Raw genomic sequence first — 12720 nt, 5'->3', positions numbered from 1 at the left:
CTGAACTCTCTTGGCAACTGTTCTCAGGCCTAAAATGCCATCACCTGCAGACAGCTCTTTGGGGACTAGGCACTGTAATACCACACAGTCCCTTGCCTCCTAAGAGTAGAACTACCTTGGCCCAGAGTCTAAGGGATTGGGCGTTCTCAGGACCCTGAAGAACAAACATTCCACTGGTCTCTGGTATCCACTGAAAGTTTTATTTCTTTAGGGTTTCATCCCAACCATTGTTTAAAAACCAGTGACACACACCTGGGTGCAGGAGCTGGGAACTGCACCTCCCTCCACTCACCATAGACAGCAGTGGGAGAGGGAGGAGGCAGGAGAGGCGGCTTACATGAGACAGCAGCAGCAGTAATGGAAATGACGACATCACAGCCAGCTCCCTCCTCTCCAGGCCCTGGCTGGAGCTCCTATGGCTTGCAAGTGGGGAGGGATCGGTAAAGCCCACCCTAGGTCCTCCCCCTCCCCCCACCCCTCCTCAGATAGCCTCCTTGGGGGCTCAACCCATTTCTTCCCGCAGGAGACTGAGGCACATGGAGAGGAGGAAGTGGGAAGAGGAAGACACAGGAGAGGCAGGGAGGTGGCATGAATGAAGGCAGAGGAGAGGCGTGGGCAAGGCCCCAGCTTGGAGGCTCCTAGACACACCACCCCCATGCCCATCCTAGGGACAGATGAGGAAGCCACACCATCATGCAGCATTTGGGGAGATGAGGTGGAGATTAAGGCTGAGGGGCCCCAAGGTGGGTGGGGGCGTGGGCCTCAGTCGAAGCCGTGCCAGTCGCTGTGCTCCGAGTCGTATTCTAGCTCAGCACCCACGCACTTGACACCATCCAGCAGCATGGGTGTGCCATGGTGCCGGTCTGCAAGGTAGGCTTCAAGTCAGTATGCCAGGCTGGACCATTGGCCCCACCCATTCCAAGAGGTCCCCTCCACCTTCTCTCTGGGCTCTATTGGGGGGGGGGGGGTGGAGACACTCAACAAGGAGGTGGGGAACCCCAGCCATGGCAAGGATCCCTTTTTCAGACAGGAGGGAGGTAGAATCCCCTTTTGGCCAAACAGGTGTTTCCCTCCCCTAGCCAGATGCACGCCCTGCACTCTCACCCATGACGCGGGCCTGCACCACCACTCGCACACAGGTGCCTGTGCCACCTTCACAGGCTAGCAGCATCTCCTCCTTGAGGACGCCTTCCTTGTGCGCTGTGTACTCACACTTGATGCTGTAACCTGTCCAGGCAATCAGCAACTCCATGGCCTCCAGCCCCTGCCTCCCAGCACTCATTGGCTCCCTCCTCCAAAGGAGCAAGGATGGCCCAGGACCCGGGCTCCTGGGGCTGGGGTGCAGGCACGAGAAATTTCCCATTCTTCAATGAACTCTACATGCCTCAGGCCTGTGGCCACCCCATTAAGGCTCCAAGGGTCAAACTTAGGCTTCTAGGAGGAGGGACTGCTGATTCCCCAAAAAGGCAGGCAAGGAGAGGGAGTGATTGATTGGAAAGTGGGGGTGGGCAGGCCAGGACTTGAGCAGATTAGGTGGCAAGAGGCAAAGGCCTGAGGGAGTTTGCTCAATCCACTTAAGGGTAAGGTCATGAGGAGGTGGGGGGACATGTGACTGAAGCTGGGGCTTCAGCACACAGTGAAACTGATGCCCTAGCCTATGGAGGGAGTGGGGGCTGAAGCTAGCAGGGTAGGGAGAGGCAGCACCCAGCCCAAAGCCCAGGTGGGGGCTAGGAGGGAGCCTTGAAGTTCCTAAGGCTCCAGCAGGTTGCTCTTGAGGGACATGAGGGAGGGAGGTCTTAAGGTCCAGAGCCAGTTCTTCAGTGGCTCCCATCATCCCGCTAAATGAACTATCAGGCAGTGGGGCAGACATAGGCCAACAGTGTGAGCCCATGAGCTTCTGTCCAGGGAGTGAGGCCTGGGGCCAGGGACCTGCCAAGTTGCCACACTGTAAGCCCGTATAGAAGGCGTCATGTTCCCAGCTGCTGAGTTGCCTGTCCCCACTACGTGGGGGGAAAAGAGCATCCCATGTTCTCACTCCCATTCACACCCAGGCCCTGCTGGAGGAAGGCAAGCCTCCAGCACCCTGAGCAGAGGACGCACCTTCTGGGACAGGCATGATGCTGAGGAGCTTGAGGTGCAGGCTGGGGACAGGTGCCTCTCGGACGTCCTTGCTCAGCCTTTGCACCGAGGGCAGAGTGAAGGTAATCTCATACCTGTGCAGGATCTTCAGGAAGCCAACCTGCAGCAGGAAGGATGGAGGAAGGAAGCACCCTCACTTACAGCCTCCCCCAGGGCCCATGCCATCTATGATCCTGTGGGCCTTTGCACCTGTTTCCTTGGGGATCCTAGGGGGTCTATCTGCCCCCTCCACTCCAGCTGGTCCACACCCCAAGCCTGGTGACTCCAGGTCTTTCCCCGAGGACCTCACCTCACAGCTGGGCCACACACTCCTCAGCATCTGTCTCATGGGCCCCAGAGCTCCTCAGTGGCCCATTTTATAGACAAGGAAATGGAAGCTGGGAAATGACAGGCTACAGGCCTCTTGGCCACACTTACCATGAGTAGCACAGAGCAAGGTACCAGCCACTGCCCAGAAGGGGCCATCCACCTGCCCCCATCACTACTATCGCCTGCCCAGAGCCAACAGCCCTGGGTCAGGGACACTGGTCCTCCAGTCACTCATGTGGAGGCATGGGGCAACACAAATTGCACAGAATGAAGGCTGGCTTAGAATTAGAAACTGACACGAGACCAGCTGTGTCAGTCCAGAGCTGGCCCACAGACCTGGCACCAGCCATTGAACCCAGGCTCCTGCCTGCCTGCTGGCATCTGAACATGGACGCCTGCCTGCCCACTCAAAGGCTCACTGTGTCCAACAGGCCCGACTCAGGGTCCAAGCAATTTCTGTTGTCCATACAGTGCTTGGCAACCGATGCCCTCTGGGATAGCCGCCATCCTTGGAAACTCCAGCCGTATGAAGGGTCACAAGCCAAGGTGGCTGCTGAGCAGGCAGGCTGACCGAGTGCCAGTCCAGGAGGCACAGAGGTGCAGCTGTACCCACAGCTCACATGCACACACACTCTTCTGTTCATGCTTTCAGGGGCCGGAGGGCCCTGTCCCTGGGGGCCAGTTGGGGTTGGCTGCATGGAACATTTAGCCTTTCAATGGGATCAGGCTGATGCCACTGCATGATAAAGCTCAGTCCGTGTGGCTCCCGCACTCTGCAGGTGGAGGATACACTTCTCAAGAGAGCTTTCTGGCTGGGCCTGCCAAGGATGACCCTGTGATGCAGCTGCACCACTTGCAGAATTTTCCAGGGGAAATACTCAAAGATGTGCAAAAAAATACTCATCACTGCCCTCTTTCTAACAGTAAGAAATAGAAACAGCAGTAACACCAGGAATAGGGAGTCAGCTAAATCAACGATGATACATATAATGGAATACAGCTGTAGAATCTCGTGGAAAATGATTTACTGATAGAGGCAGGAGACGGTTCACAACAGAAGCAAGCAAAAAACAGTGTTACACTGTGATACCAGCTTTTTGTTTATGGAAACAAAGCTATAAAAAAAAAAAAAAACTAGAATGACACACATCAAAATATTAACCATTGTTATTTCTAGATTCTAAAATTGTGGGTACTTTTAAATTTCTTTATAGTTTTCTCTATCTTCCAAAGTTTCTGTAATAGACATGAATAGATTTTGCAATGGGGAGTGGGGGACAGGGAGAGATTTTTTTCAAATCTTCACCCGAGGATATGTTTTCCACTGATTTTCAGGCAGAATGGAAGTGGGGTAGGAGGGGAGAAAGATAGAGAAACATCGATGTGAACCCGAACCAGCCAGGGCTATTTTTTTAAGTTTTATTTCATTCTGTTTATTCCCTTGGGGAAGCTGTCCTAGGAGAAAGAGCAAGGATTGGGCAGAGATGGGTATGAATCTGGGCCCCTCCTCAGAGTGGTCTCGGTGGACCAGATGCCCCCCTCCCCTGGCATTCCTGCTCAACTTTGGAGCCCTGGTTTATTGTCCAACCTGAGGGCGTCACTCTCTGTTTCCCCCAATCCATTCCCTTCAGAGAGTTTCTCCTGCCCCTCCCAAGTGGATGTGGGATCCAACAGTGTCCCAAGAGTTGGAGAAGCCACTCTGGAGGGTGTGTGAAATGTGAGCAATAGGAGAAGGTGTGCTCCAAAGAGCAGAAAACATGGGGCTGAATTAGCCAGCGGTTTGGCAAAAAAGGAAAATAAAGTCATACCTTGTTATTAGCAAAATTAGTCTCCCAATTGTGTAACATAAATACATTCTTCCATTTTATTCTCGAACCAACTCTATGGGATGTGAATTGTCTTCATTTCAGAGAACAGGAAGCTGAGGTGAACTGCCCAAGGTCACAGAGCCTGACTAGCAGGCCTGGACCTGAACCCAGGCCTCAACTTAGAGGATGTGGAACTGACAGACCCAGGAAGCCAAGCAGGGCTGAGAAGGAGGTGGAGGAAGTAAGACTAATGGGGGAGGGGAGCCGTGCACATACCTTAACCAGAAAGCTGCCGTCACTCTCCTGGGTGACCATGACCACCGAGTCATGCAGCTTCTCATCGAAGTGGACGTGGCTCTGGGAGCCCTCCGCATCATGGCCTGCTGCAAAGCGGATACTCCGGACTCTGGGCTTGTTGCCTAGGCAGAGTGGAAGACGGCTCCAGGGACTGCGGGCTTCCTCTACCCCCAGGAAATGACTCCTCCTTGTTGCTCCCCTACCCCCTGCAAGTGCCCTTGACATCACACAGCACTCACTTTCAAGGCTAGGCCACATCCTACCAGACTCTGGGGATCATGAGGCTTGAGGCCCAGTCCTCCCACAAAAAATACCCAAAGAATGGGCGTCGGGAATTGGCTACTATCACACCTCACTTAGGGAATAAGGCTGACACCAGACACAAGAAGAGACAGTCTTCCAGACTCTCACCTAGCCCCAGGTGGACCAAGACCCAGCCCTGGCCTCAGGAAGCCTCCCCAGGGGTCTCCTCCACAGGGCCACGCTCCCCATCTCTGGGACCTTCTCTTCCAGGTATGCCTGTGCCTGAGGTCCCTGTCTGCCACTCCTGATGACCCCAACCTGGTCGGGGTGAGGGGCAAGGACAGGGACAGGCTCCTTGAGACCTGTCTGGGAGTGGGAAAAACAAAAGGGGGCAAACCCCACACTGAGCCCACCACCTGGGAGAGGCTGCGCTGCCCCTAACTTGTCCCAGATCACTGGCAGGAAAGATAGGAGAACCCAGGGGAGCCTCCAGGACCCTGCCCAGAGACCCCCTCGTCTGTGTGACCCTTCACAAGACCCTTGCTGTCCCCAGAGGGATCAGGTTCTCCAAAGCCAGGAGGCAGGGGTTGAGACAGGCAGAGTATCAGGAGCCAGTCCTGGGCGAGGTCTGTCTTACCAAGAGCAAGACCCCAGTCCTCTCTGGCCCCACCATCCCGAGGCCTCCCAAGAGCCCTGCTCAGAGTCCTCCTGGTGCAGGGCCTGGCCTCGCCCTGGCCTGGATTCTTACACGCTCGGTGGAGGTCCAGAGGAGCCAGCCTGGCACTGCCACATTCTTTGCTGAGACCCCAGACCCGACCCTTAAATCTCACCAGCCTCCCCTGCCTAACACCCTCCAGTAGTCCTTCTGACTCTGAATGAACCCAAAATCCCTTTCTGTGGCTCTACCCACCTCGCCAAGCTCAGTGCTCACCCAAGCCCCGCATGTCCCTCCAACCCCCACAGTGCAACGCAGAGGCTGGAACACAGGGACATGAGGGCTCATACCTCCAGCACACCAAGGGGCCCCACATTCCCTGCTAGGGCTTGGGTGTACCCTAGGACCTGGCATAAACACTGGTGCATTTACTAATGTAATTTTTGCTCACATTCACACACACACACACACACACACACACCCACACACACCCCCCCCACACACACACACACACAGCCAATGCAGGCCCCACAGGCAATAACACCCCTCTCACCTGCACCCGCTGGAAGACCCTGTAAACCCCACCAGGCCAGGACGGCACTCACCCTTGTTGGCTGCAGCCATGGATGCCCTCCCTGCCACGGGGGAGACACGCAGCTCCTTCTGGACCCTGCTGTGTAAGCTCAGCAGCCTCCCATGCTCCAAGGACAGCAGCAGGAGCCTGTAGGGTAGGGAGTGGGGAAGGGAGTGGGAAGGCAGGGATCAGGTCCACCCATGGCCTGAGAACAGAGACTTCCCTTTAGGAAGGACCCAAACCCCTGCTGCTCTTAGCAGCCCAAGTGGTGCCTGCACCCTCTAGCACAAGGAGCTCTGGCCCCAACTCCTCTACCCACACCCCACATTCACCAAGAGCCCTCACCCCGCCTGACACCCTATTGACCCAGGGCCCAACTGGCATGCACGGAGCTGCAGCTTCTGGGTGCCAAAGCACCAGCACAGAACGCATGTGCCCAGGCCACCTGAGGCTGACAGGAGGGGCAGTCTGGAAAGGAGGGGACTTCTTTGGCTCTTTCCAGGAGCCAGTTCTAGAGCTGGTGACACCAAGGGGTGTACCCTCCTGCAGCCAGAGTCCACAGTGTTCAGGTCATACACCCAATAAGTTGGGTCCAAGTCAGAGTCAACAGTATGTTTGGAGGGGAGCAAAAATGGGGGTCTACATAAGACGTGTCCTTGGGGCTTTCCCTACTGGTGACTGACCAGGGCCATATACAGAACAGACACCTGTGAAGGGGACTGCCCTTCCCAGCTCAGCTCCCCAAAAGTAGGCAGCTTCAAGGCAGGGACAGCGGAGGTGCCCAGGAAGCCTGTGTGAGCAGCCCGGTCCCCGTGGGCTGAGCTGGGATCATCTCAACATCAAAATGAATAATGAGCCTGCCAGTGTGGCTCAATGGTTGGGCAATCCATGAATCAGAAAGTCACAGTTTAATTCCTAGTCAGGGCACATGTCGGGGTTGCAGGCTCAATCCCCAGTAGGGGTTGTGCAGGAGGCAGCCGATCGATGATTCTCTCTTATCATTAATGTTTCTATCCCTTTCTTCCTCTCCCTCTTGCTGAAATCAATAAAAACATTTTTTTAAAAAGAATAATGAGTGCAACTGATGGAAACAGATGGAATACATAAAACTAGAGCAGTCACAGAGATTAGGAACAAAAGGAGAGAGAAAGCCAAACAAACAAACCCAAACCCTCATTTGTCACCACTGACAGTGACAATGCCCTAACTCTTTACTCTGAAATTGGCAATAACGAGAAATAATTCAGCCTGTCTCCTGGCCTTTCCCGTAATGAAATTGCCCTGGTGGTTAAAAGAAAGCTCTTTTTTACAGAAGAACTCTCGCTGTTAAATAACAAAGAAATGACCAAATGCCAAGTAATTCTGCAACCCCCAACTCACGCTGGAGGCAGTGAGTCAGTGGATGGTAAACCAGAGGAAAAAGGTTGACAGAAGTAGATGCTTACAGATGCTCACGTGTCACCAACAGATGACCTAGAGTTCTTAAGGGGAGTGACACACGTTTGCAATGGAGAGAGGTGACATCAGCCAGCCAGGCACCGGTTAATCGCCCCTCACTCACAATGGGAGCTGACACACTGATACCTCCTGATGTGAGGCAGCACCAAATCACAGCACCACTGGCAAGGGCACAGCACCTGCCCAAAACGTCTAACTTGCATCGAATCAAGGCCCCAGCTCCAACTGCTGGCTTATTGAAAACACAGAGGTTAGAGGAACAAATTAAAGGACTCCACAAGAAAGCAATGAGACACACCCAGAAGGCAGGAGAGTCTTTAGGACAACTGACCTGTTTTGTTGTTTTTTCTGAACTGCAAGAAAAATAAAGGAAGAGAAGTTTTTTAGATAGGGGATGGGCAAAAAACAGACTACAGGGCTGCTGCCTGTTTTGTTTTTTATTGATTTTAAAGAGAGAGAGAGAGAGAGAGAGAAACATCAATGAGAGAAATACCAATCTGCTGCTCCCGCAGGTGCCCGACCGCCCTGTCGGAGGATCAAACCCACAACCTGGGTGTGTCCTGACCAGAATCGAACCTGCCACCTTTCATCAGTGTATGGGAGGAAGCTCCAACCAACCAGCCAGCCAGCGCCACTGCCTGTTTTTTGTCAAGTTTTATGGGAACACAACCACACTCATTTGTTTACCTATCGTCTAAAACTGCTTTTGCAAAAACAAAACAAAATAAAAAAAACTAGTTTGAGTAGTTGCCACAGAGACCACATAGCCTGCAATGACTAAATTATTTACTATCTGGCCCTTCACAGAAAAAGTCTGCCAACTGCTGTTCTAGATTAACACAGAAAGAGACCAAGAAGGCAGGGACTCTATGGGACAAATGACCTGGTTTTTTCCACTACACCAGCTGTGAGAAGAAAAATAAATGGGGTAGGGGGTTTCTAACTACCCATAAAAAATACATTTGGGGATAATTAGAAAATGTGAATGGGACTGGTTCTTAGACGACATTACGAAATAAGAGCTTATTTTATTTGGTGAGATAATGAAATTGCATTCTGTAGAGAAGTATGTCCTATTTTTCAGAGATACACACTGAAGTATTTGGGAGATGAGTGACCCACGAATGATCTCAGCTAGTCCAGGGAATGAGGAAGGGAAACAAACCACAGACTGGTGGCCTCACAGTCAGGGGCTGGGCCAGCGGAGGACATGACCTGGAGGTCTCGCAGGCGCTGAGCTGCCTGGACACCGGCCTCACTTCCCTTCCCACTTCCCAGTTCAAGAAGTCCACCCAGGCCCAACCCTGCCTCATGGGCACGGTGATCAGCTTGGGTGCCAGGACCCCTGATTGAAGGAGGCTGCAAGGCAAGGCAAGGCTTGGGTCTCAGGAATGCAGGAGTCACCACAGCAGGTACAGGCCAGGCCAGCACACATCCCCATCCCCTTGGAGGCTAGCTCCCAGGCCCCACTCAGAGTGCAAGGAGGGTTACTATGCCCCCACTCATCATCTCTGGCCTGGGCTGCTCTGGGTCTGCTTATCCCCAGGGATTCTGGCTCTAGGAGAGAAGCCTATCCTCACCCCATCCACTCCATCCACCTTCAGAAACTATGGACTCAGAATATGTGAAAAATGGCCATGAGTAAGGGATACCAGATCACCTTCCTACTTTCCAAAGAGGCTGTTCCAGCTACACCTCTGCAGGGGGAATGACTGTCCAATGCCCACAAGATCCCTAAATCTCCCAAGATACTTTCTGGAGGCCCTGGTGAAACTCGTAACCAGTGGCGGATCAGCAAAGGCTCCTGGGGACTCTTCACAAAAACACTCTGACCCAGTACTTGCAGGGCCCCCTCCCTGTCTTCCCCCACAATGCACTGCATGTTGCCTGCCTGGAACAATCCTGTCCCCCAGGCCTGGATCTCGGCCCCAGCATACTTTCTTAGGGTAGCACACCACCACACCCTTGCCCATCCCAGCATAGGCCTGAAACACCTTTAAAAGGATCCCCTTCTCATTTATGGGATCATTTCATATCTATGTTCCCTTTCAAGGGCAGTAACTGTCTTTGCCAAACTCTGTCTTGGCCAAACTCTCCCAGCACCTGGCAGGGAGAACCTGTGTTCAGTTCATATTTGTTAAATGAATGAATGACCAAACTAAGCAGAGCCCAAGTCGGGGCCTTGGCTGGGCCCTCTTGGCAACTCTCTTACCAAATGCTCTCAGGAAGAGGAAAGCCCTACTCTCTTAGCCAACTTCTGCCCTGGAGGGCACACCCCTCCCCCATCTCAGAGTATAGCCTCCCACTAGGCATCCTTCTAGCCTTTCCACCATCAACTGGTGATCAACGCTTTCCGTCATTGACATGGAAAGCCCAAAAGGTAGGGCCTGCATAAAGCCAGAGAGTAGGACCTGCATCTCCTGCACTGACCAGCAGAGGGGGAAGCAAGTGACTTCAGGGGCCCAGAGCCAGGAAGAAGCGAGCCTCCTTTCTCACAGCAGGAGGCTGTTCCCTGGAAGCCAAACTCTTCACACAATTCCTTATCGGAAGCAGGAGGAGGTGTCCAGCATCCCCCTGCTGCACTGTGTCCACAGGGAACTGCGAGGCCCCTTCCTGTGCCAGCCCAGTCCTGAGTATGCCCCCAGCTGCACAGCCTTCTGGAGCCAGCAGGGGCATGGGCAGGAGCATGGTTCCCGAGCCCAGCAGTCCTGGTCCAGATTCAGGCTGCCCAGGCAAGTTACTGCACATCTCTGTGCCTCAGTTTCCTCATCTGTAACACAGGAAAAAGCAGTGGCCTCTTCCTCAGAGGGTTTGGTGCAGCTGGTGTCTGAAGCTGTGACAACGCTCCCCAGTTCACCCCCACCTTTGCAAAAGCAAACCCCCAAAGGCCTGCTTTTGGAAGCAAAGGCAATTTCAGGGCAGCACTGTGGAGAGAGAGGACTTCAGGCAATCCTGGAACAGCCAGGAATGGCCCTCAGGGTGGTCCCCCCGGGACGTCAGCCTTCTCAGAATACAGCTCATGGGTTGAGGGGCCTCCCTCCCCCTTTCCACCTCCATCCTGCTGTCCCCCTCCTCCACTCCCAGGCCAGGCAGGTCCCCAGGGATTGACAGAGAACAGACTGCTGGGAGCCTGCTGTCCTCAAAACCAGAGGAACTCACAAGGCAGATGTGAACAATCCTGGAAAATACCCCCAGCCCAGCAAAAAAAAAATTACGTCCTCCCCCACTCCCCTTAGATAGGCTACTAACAGGTCAGGGGTGGTACCAGGGACAAGCCGCAGGATGGGGAGGGCTGGAAAGGGCCTTAAGGGTTTCTTTGGTTCTCAGTCACTCTCAGGGAAATTGGGGGAAACTTCTTTCTAGAGGACAGAATGCTGCCAGCTCAGGTCCCTCTCACCTTTAGAGAGAATTGCTACTTCAAGGTTACCCTATCCAGGGCAGGGCTCAGCCAGGCCCAGTGAAGCCTCTGGCATGAAGAACAGGCCCAGGGACAATGACAAGTGAGTAGACAGATGGACAGACGGACAGTTACACAGAAACCCAGAGTTCTCAGCCCCTTAGACTCCTGCCCCACAGGGTGCTGTCTGTCACTCCAGGCTATCCTGCACTGGGGCCCACGCCTCCAGACTGGAAGGAGGGCCTATGGCAGGTGGAGCTCCAGAACCACCACCTTCTTGGGTTTCTAGCTCAATCCCCAGTAGGGAGCACGCAGGAGGCAAATGATCAATGTTTGTCACATCAATGTCTGTCTCTCCATATCCTTTCCTCTCTCTAAAATCAATAAAGACATTTTTTTTAATTGCTCAACCTTGTAAAAAGATTGCCCACTGGGGCCACTGACCTGCTGGCTCCAGAACCCAACAAAGACTGAACACAGTGGGGACCCACGTACTTAGACCAATGCCTGGGAAGGTAAGACCGGAAGTCAGGTATGGCTGTGGCAGTTTTATATCAACTCAGTTTGGATGTGACTCCATTTCCTTGTAAGGAGAGGTATGAGTGTTCTCTCTCTCATCCATCATGCCACACCCTCCTATCTCCCCAAGAAGAGCTGCCTTCCTCTATCTAGCATCCCCTCCCCAAAAAAACCCTACCCCAAGCCCTCAGGGTGCTTGGATTCCCTCCGGCGTCCAGACTGCCTGCCCCACCCTGGCGGTCCCAACTAGTAAAGGCCAGGCAGGGTCCAGGGTTTGTCAGCTGCCCCTGACTTTCCTCAGTTCTACTCCTGCTTCCTAATGCCGAGAAGCAAGAGGAAAGGCGATCCAATGCCTCCTTCCTCAGTCCAGCGGGGCCCCTGTTCATTCACAGGAACACGGGCTCAGAACCTAGATGCACCAGGGGGCCAGGTGTAGGACCTGTATCTTCTCCCGCCTCCATCCCCAAGGATGTGGCGCCCCCATCCCCGCCCCATTCTCCTCCTCGCCGAGGACAAATGAGGGTAAAGGACCCCAACCCCCAACCCCCATCACATCCCTCCCGGTCTGAGAGGCAGCGTCTCTGTCTTCAAAGATAATCCTGTGCCCTCCCCACCATGACCTCTGTTGACGCAGTCTCTGGAGCCCGCACTCCCCGACATCACCGCCCTCCTACCTGAGGGTGCCGAGACACGGGAGGCTCAGAGAGGGTACCCGCCCAAGGTCACACAGCGAGGCAGGGGCTGCAGCTGTGGGGGGATGCGGGTGGCGCTGACCCCGTTACGCCCCCGCCCTCACAGTGTCACACGTGCCCCAGACAGCGCCCCACAGAGATACCCCAGCTACACAGGCTGACGGTCACCGCGCCCCCGGGGCCGGGCATCTCCCCAGCTCAGATGCTAGAGCGCCGGCCCCGACAACCGAGCGCCCCTCCACCGCCCCAGCCGCATGGGGTCTCCTGCACCGACTGCTTAGGACACAGGCTCCGCTGGGAGGGGATCTCCGCGAGCGGGGAGGGACCGGCAGGTAGCGGAAGGAGAGGTGGCCTTACCGTGCGAGGCGAACCCCGGAGCCGAGCCCGGACTACCAAGGCGGGGGCAGTGGCAATCGCGGCGGCAGTGGGGGTCTCAACGCCGAGCACGAGGAGGGAGTCCTGAGTGGCACCCACCCGCCTCTCGGGCACGCCCCCGCCTCCACCCATTGGTGGACCGAGGGGGTGGGGCGAGGATTGCTTCAGACCAATAAGCGGGCGCCAGAGAACCGCCAACGGGCGTTGCGCCACTGCATCACGTGCAGGGCCGTGCGCCTGCGCAGTGCGAGCCC

At 54.8% G+C, this 12720-nt stretch overlaps 1 protein-coding gene across 2 annotated transcripts; it reads right to left on the bottom strand.

Annotated features, from left to right (window-relative positions):
• Window positions 1-181: 181 nt before the first annotated feature.
• On the bottom strand, window positions 182-12569 carry ADISSP (adipose secreted signaling protein). 2 transcript variants are annotated; one of them, XM_070419986.1, is made up of 7 exons: window positions 12449-12519; window positions 7815-7836; window positions 6057-6172; window positions 4533-4675; window positions 2101-2239; window positions 1105-1227; window positions 182-863 (listed from the first exon to the last, which is right to left on the bottom strand). In XM_070419986.1, exons 3-7 carry the CDS (start codon window positions 6073-6075, stop codon window positions 763-765), a joined length of 525 nt encoding a protein of 174 aa, XP_070276087.1. In that variant the 5' UTR covers window positions 6076-6172; window positions 7815-7836; window positions 12449-12519; the 3' UTR covers window positions 182-762. The 2 variants fall into 2 exon arrangements, with proteins under 2 accessions (XP_070276087.1, XP_070276086.1); XM_070419985.1 differs by lacking the exon at window positions 7815-7836 and having other exon boundaries at window positions 12449-12569.
• Window positions 12570-12720: the final 151 nt, after the last annotated feature.

This window comes from Myotis yumanensis, unplaced genomic scaffold, assembly GCF_028538775.1.
Source record: "Myotis yumanensis isolate MYYU_CA2020_CCGP unplaced genomic scaffold, mMyoYum1.0.hap1 SCAF_7, whole genome shotgun sequence".
In the NCBI taxonomy this organism is placed as follows: Eukaryota; Metazoa; Chordata; class Mammalia; order Chiroptera; family Vespertilionidae; genus Myotis; species Myotis yumanensis.
Note: the sequence above shows the minus strand (reverse complement) of the source record. Positions and strands in the feature narration are given on the sequence as shown.

Excerpts from the sequence above, each read along its gene's own strand:
- ADISSP (XM_070419985.1), bottom strand. Across the intron at positions 2,240-4,532 it reads ACGGCAGCTTTCTGGTTAAG|GTTGGCTTCCTGAAGATCCT; the intron begins GTATGTGCACGG and ends TTCCTGCTGCAG. Across the intron at positions 1,228-2,100 it reads CATCATGCCTGTCCCAGAAG|GTTACAGCATCAAGTGTGAG; the intron begins GTGCGTCCTCTG and ends TTGCCTGGACAG.